This window comes from Bubalus bubalis, chromosome 16, assembly GCF_019923935.1.
Source record: "Bubalus bubalis isolate 160015118507 breed Murrah chromosome 16, NDDB_SH_1, whole genome shotgun sequence".
Lineage (NCBI taxonomy): Eukaryota > Metazoa > Chordata > Mammalia > Artiodactyla > Bovidae > Bubalus > Bubalus bubalis.
The window spans coordinates 20,512,658-20,519,440 of NC_059172.1; the positions used below are offsets into that span (position 1 = coordinate 20,512,658).

At 38.9% G+C, this 6,783-nt stretch overlaps 1 protein-coding gene across 1 annotated transcript in view; it reads left to right on the forward strand.

Annotated features, from left to right (window-relative positions):
* FBXO3 (F-box protein 3) overlaps positions 1 to 3,032 on the forward strand; it is a 34,030-nt gene extending 30,998 nt beyond the window's left edge. The window contains exon 11 of the mRNA XM_025266248.3: positions 1,885 to 3,032. Within this exon, the coding sequence (XP_025122033.1) occupies positions 1,885 to 2,055 (171 nt within the window). The 3' untranslated portion in view covers positions 2,056 to 3,032. The remainder of the gene's footprint in view (positions 1 to 1,884) is intronic.
* Positions 3,033 to 6,783: the final 3,751 nt, after the last annotated feature.

Sequence of the window (6,783 nt, forward strand, 5' to 3'; positions counted from 1 at the left end):
CATCTCCTGTTTTTGCATATACAGTCTGAGATTATCAGCAATCTTCTTCTTTAGCTACATTATTTTTTTAAAATAGTTTTTCTGTTCTTAAGATAATTAATAATCATACTACCTGGATTTAATGTTTCAGAATTTCCTAAGTTTTAATCTTCTCCCCCTTTTGGAGCTTCTGCTGAATTTTAAAGTCTTTATTTCCCAGAATAAGAAAAATCGAAAGATAAAAATAACGAAATATGTTATATTTATGTACATTTTCTCTGATTGTTGTTAGTGTTATAATAAATCCTGAGTGACAATTACTTTGACAAATTCTAAAGGACATTTCCTTTCTCCCACATTCATTACTTTGCTTGCTCAACAGATATTTATTGAGTACCTACTAGGTGCTGGGGAAAATGCAGTGAACAATACAATGAAAATCTCTGCCTTCAGGGATGTAATGTACAGCATGGTGATTATGGTTAATAATACTGTATTGCATATTTTGAAAGTTGCTAAGAGAGTAAATTTTAGAAGTTCTCATCACACGAAAAAAGCTCTGTAACTATGTATGGCGATGGATGTTAACTAGATTTATTGTGGTGATCTCTTTGTAATGTATACAGATACTGAATCATTATGTTGTACATCTGAAACTAATATAATGTTGTTTGTCAATTATGCTTCAATAAAAATAAAAAATAAAAGAGAAGAAAGTTGAGGAGATTAAAAAGAAATCTCTGGCTTGGAATTTACATAGTAGTTGGAAGAGACAAAGTGTAGTAAATATACACTCCTCACTTACGTCAAGTAGTCATAAGTATGCTGGAGAAAAATCAGAGTAAGGATGCTAAGAAGTGTACTGTTGGGTTGTTCTGATACAAAGATGTGTGCTGGAAGGCCTTGGTGACAAAATTTGAGTTCATGCTTGAAAGAAGTTGGGCAGATGTGTAGCCTAAGGGTGTTCCAAGCAGAACAGCAAGTACAGAGGTGCTGAAGCACTCATGTGCTTGGTGTGTCTGAAGAAGTGCACGGAGGCCAGTGTGGCTGGAGGACAGTGGATAGGGGAGAGTGGTTAGGGGCGCCATCCTGGGGCCGTGGGGTGCTGCATATTGCCATGCCATGAAGGCCATGGCGGAAGGACTTTTGCTGCCATCACAGCCCAAGTTTCCCAGTACTTCCCACAGTAACAGCTAGGTCCTCCTTGCTGTTCAGAATTCTGTCCAATTATAGTAGGTCCTCTTTTGAGTCTTCAGAAATGTATGAGACAGAAAACCAACAGCAGAGTAAGTCAAGACTCAACTAGAGACATTGCTTAAAAGGAATGGAAGTGTCCAGGAGACGTTTAGATACTGGATGTTCAACATCACTGCTGCCTTATTCTGATAGTCTTCAACAAGTTAATCTAAAAGTAGAGGCTACTGAAGGTGGTTGTCTTACTAGAACTCTTGTTGACAGTACATAAAAGTTACCAGCAGAGGTCGTAACTTAGTTATATTTTTATATCCTTGTTTCTGTAAGCATGCAGGTTAATAAAGAATTGTTCCACAGTACGTTAATAAATTCAGTAAAATTTTATCTTGGGTTGTTAGAAGTGGTTTGTTTGGTACCTTCTGTGAGTTACCAACCACCATGTAAAAAATAACTATTCTATTGACGAAGTATATTTACTGTGAAAACCACATTGAGCATTTTAAAACTCTAATCTTAATGTTAACATGTGTATCATGAACATGTATAAAAGTCTGTAAGATTCTATAAAAAAGTATAAAATTCCATGAGAAGTCTATAAAAATTCATACTTGGCACGCCCAGTTGTTTAGATTCTAGGTAAATGAGAATTTGTATTAAAAAAAAAAAAAAACTGATGGAAGTTCTTATCAAAAGATTGTCTTCTCTTTCAAGGAAATGGGTCCTGATGAATATGAAGAGATGGAAGAGGAAGAAGAGGAGGAGGAGGAGGAAGACGATGACGATTCGGCAGACATGGATGAATCTGATGACGATGAGGAAGAGAGGCAGAGGAGAGTCTTCGATGTTCCCATTCGAAGACGCCGCTGCTCTCGCCTGTTTTAGCAAGCCTCTGCTGATGGAAGCCCTGGGATGAATCTAGGCTTTTGAATGGATGTCTCAATAATGTCAATAACTAAACTGTTCTCAGCTTATATTAATAGCAGGAAGACTAGCATGAAATACTGTGCCAGGCCCTGGGTTCTGTGAGATGCTCCTTTAGGAATTGGATTGTTTGGGTTTGTTTGTGGTTTTGAGGTAGAGGAAGAAATGGGAATCTTTTTTTCTCTTCTAGGAGTTAATGGGAGAATAGTTATCTAGCTAAGGAACAGACATTACTTTATTTAAAAATATTTTATACTTATAAAAATATGGAAGCGGAAGGGAATTGGTTTGAAAGAGGGTTTAAGATGAATCAAATACCTACACAAGGATAGAGAGAAACTATGTGACTGAATGGTTCTGTGAAAAGACGTATAAGTTATTTAGAAATGAACAGAATTTGTAATTAGGCTAATCCATTTAGTGATTCCTATATATTTTGTACCTACAGGGAACTAACTGACTAAATAGCTTGACTGCCAGTTGTTTGTCCTTTCTTAGACAATCTATCCTTCAATTTAGAGTTTTCGTTACAACCTTGAATTTGAAGCTATCGGTAAGGCCTTGACCATAAATCTAGTCTTCAACTCTACCAACTTTGAATTTAATTTAAGGTTTTCAACACTATGACCTTTACCACACTGTTCACAGATGCTTCATTTTTGAAATGTAGGGCGTAAAAAGTATGTATTGTGTTTATTAACAAGGTTCTTCACAGTGTCTCATGTAGTCTAAATTTGTAAATACTGCCTTTGTTTTGTTACTTGACTGTCTTAACTTTGTGATAAGTAACATGCATTTTATCTTAAGATCAAGTATGTTTTCCTGAAACATAAAAGTTTTTTTTTTTGGTAATTATATATAATGGAGAGTTTGGAAATGAAATCCTCCAAATGTCAAAACCTCACATTTTGAAAACAAATTTTGGTTCCAATCCTGTATTTTGTGTAATTGACTATTTCCCATAAATATGTATATTAATAAGCCTTTGCTCTTAAAATGAAGATAAAATCAGAACTCTTTGGCCTATATTGCCAGAGACCCATTCAAAGTCATTTTCTGGCTCTAACTAAACCTTGTAATGTATTCTACCTTGCCTTTCCTCCAGAAACAGTTCTTTTGTAGGGAAAACTGTAGAAAGAGGGAAGTATATATAGGATTAAGAAGTTGCCATCAGAAAACTTAAAGGCAAACTTAGCCTTTCATATTGGCTAACAGCAAACATGTCAGAATGTTCTGAAGTGGAGTAAATAGTTTTTCCTACCCTTTTTTTTTAAAATAGAGTATTATCAGGGTGCCAAATCCTTCTGTTATGCCTATCCTTAAAAAAAAAAAAAAAAAGAAAAAAACCATTGGTTTTTTTGAAAAATAAACTTTCCCAATAGAGTAGTAACTAAAAGTAGTTAATGTTGGAAGTTAAAGCTGGTTCCAGGATCCCTCACCATTCTTTGCATCTTTCACTTTTCAGAATGGTCTCTTCTTTCTCTCAGTTCCCAGAGAACTCATGATGCCCCACATCTCCCTGTCACCCCATCCAACCCTTGTTCCTCGGAATGCTTCAGGCTCACTTATCCTTGGTTAGAATTCACATTCTTTTAGTATGTTGACTGAGTTCTTCCTAAGGTGTGATTGATTAGTTGATAACCTCAACTTTTATTTCATTGGCAGAATGTGTAGTCACACAGAAAAGGGATCTAACAGTTGGTCTGACTACTTTTGGTGTAGTGAACCCCATTTCTGGCTCTGAGGTCCCTTCAGAACATCACTTATTTATCTGAAGCTTGATGTATCAGAATGAGGCAGATAGGTAAACAGTAACCAAATAGCTCAGAGTTTTTTCCTCTTGTGAAAAGTCAGAGGTAACTAGCTCATGGCTGATAAGGTGGCCCAGTCTTTTCAACATTCCGGATTGCTTCCATCTTCCTGTTCTGCCATTTGTAGCAGACTTTAAGATCACTCATGGCTTCAGTGTAGCAAGTGCAGTCATACTGTATTCCGGGAAGGATGATGAGAAAAAGGGGAAATTAAATGGAAAGTAAAAAGTCAAGCCTGGAGAGGTAAACCAGCCAGGTCTCTAACAGGAGATGGGGCAAGAGATGCAGGTATTAACATGGGCAGCATGGAACCCTAGTATGAAGAAATTGTAATGGCCAAAGTAAGACATTCCAAATCTAGATGTACAAGCTGGATTTAGAAAAGGCAGAGGAACCAGAGATCAAGTTGCCAGCATCCTTTGGATCATAGAAAAAGCAAGAGAATTCCAGAAAAACCTCTGCTTCATTGACTATGCTAAAGCCTTTGACTGTGTGGATCACAACAAACTGGAAAATTCTTCAAGTGATGGGAATACCAGACCACCTGACCTGCCGCTTAAGAAACCTATATGCAGGTCAGGAAGCAACATTAGAACTGGACATGGAACAACAGACTGGTTCCAAATAGGAAAAGGAATACATCAAAGATGTATATTGTCACCCTGCTTATTTAACTTATATGCAGAGTACATCATGAGAAACGCTGGGCTGGAAGAAGCCCAAGCTAGAATCAAGATTGCCGGGAGAAATATCAATAACCTCAGATATGCGGATGACACCACCCTTATGGCAGAAAGCAAAGAAGAACTAAAGAGCCTTTTGATGAAGGTCAAAGAAGAGAGTGAAAAAGCTGGCTTACAACTCAACATTCAAAAAACTAATCATGGCATCTGGTCCCGTCACTTCATGGCAAATAGAAGGGGAAACAATGGAAACAGTGATAGACTTTTCTTTTCTTGGGCTCCAAAATCACTGTGGACAGTGACTGCAGCTATGAAATTAAAAGGTGCTTGCTCCTTGGAAGAAAAGCTAGGACCAACCTAGACAGCATATTAAAAAGCAGAGACATTACTTTGTTGACAAAGGTCCGTCTAGTCAAAGCTATGGTTTTTCCAGTGTATGGATGTGAGAACTGGACAATAAAAATGGCTGAATGCCAAAGAACTGATGCTTTTGAACTGTGGTGCTGGAGAAGACTCTTGAGTGTCCCTTGGACAGCAAGGAGATCAAACCAATCAATCTTGAAATCAACCCTGAATATTCACTGGAAGGACTGATACTACTTTGACCACCTGATGCAAAGAGCAGACTCATTGGAAAAGACTCTGATGCTGGGAAAGATTGAAGGCAGGAGGAGAAGGGGATGGCAGAGGATGAGATGGTTGGATGTCATCACCGACTCAGTGGACATGAGTTTGAGCAAACTCTGGGAGATGGTTAAGGACAGGGAAGCCTGACATGCTGTAGTCCATGGGGTCGCAAAGAGTCAGACACAATGACTGAAGAAAATAAGATAATCTACAGGCTTGAATTAGGGCAGTAGCAGTGGGAGTGGAGTGGAGAGAGGATGAAATTGAAGTATCTAAATGATAAAATAGGAGTTGGTGACTGCATATGTGGGAGTAGAAGAAACTGAAGTTGTTTCCAGGTATAGGACTTCATGAAAAAAAAAAATTGCAGAAAAAGCAGTGGAACATTGGAGAGGAGTTAAGATTTGAACACATTTTGAGTTCAGATGTCTGTGGGACATATAGATGGAGATGTCCAGCAATTAGATATGAATATGAAGATCCAAGGAGGGATAGAGAAAAAAGTTTTGCAAGTTGACTTGTAAACATATATACAATCAACCCTCAGTATCTGCAAGAGATTGGTTCCAGAACCTCCACAGATACCAAAATCAGTGGATGCTCAAGTCCCTTATAAAAAGTGAAAGTGAAGTCGCTCAGTTTTATCCAACTCTTTTCGACCCCGTCCTTAGCCTACCAGGGTCCTCCGTCCATGGGATTTTCCAGGCAAGAGTACTGGAGTGGGTTGCCATTTCCTTCTCTCCCTTACAAAAAATGATGTATTTATAATACAGTCATCCCTTGACAACTGCAGTTTCAGTAGCTGAATCCACTGATGCCAAACCTGTGGATATGGAGGGCCAACTGTACAAAGAGGGTGCACTATAGTCTGCCAGGGAAAACATACAGCCATGGTTCTTAGGCCAACACTGGCAACACCACATTATGAGCAGGTAATGGAAGAGAGCTTATAGGATGCACAGAAAATGAATGTGAAAGAGCTCTGTAAACAAACTATCATAGGAAATACACATACTAGCTGATTTAAGCATACTGGAATATCAGGGCTTCCCTGGTAGCTAAGTCGGTGAAGAATCTGCCTGCAGTGCAGAAAACCCAGGTTTGATCCCTGGGTCAGGAAGATCCCCTGGAGAAGGAAATGGCAACCCACTCTAGTGTTCTTGCCTGGAAAATCCCATGGACAGAGGAACCTAGTGGGGTCGCAGTCCATGGGGTCGCGAGAGTCAGACACGACTTAGCGACTACACCACCACCACCTTAATATCAAAGCAAATCCTGATTTGAGACTCCAGTTTGTATAGAGAAAAAGGCACCACCACATGAAATTCATTCCATGACACCCCAAAGCCATCAGAGGATCATGGTAGAAGGTACATGTCATGATGAGTTATCATACAATTTCCCCTCCTTGAACTTCATCTCAGCAGAGGTCAGTCTCTTGGAAAAAGAATGTACTTCTGGCCTGCTTTCCCAGCTCTCCTTTGCAGGGCTTTCATTAAGCCGGTTCCGGAGCGGATGCTGACAAAGTGATAAATGGAAACTTCAGATTATTATCTTCACATAAAAAT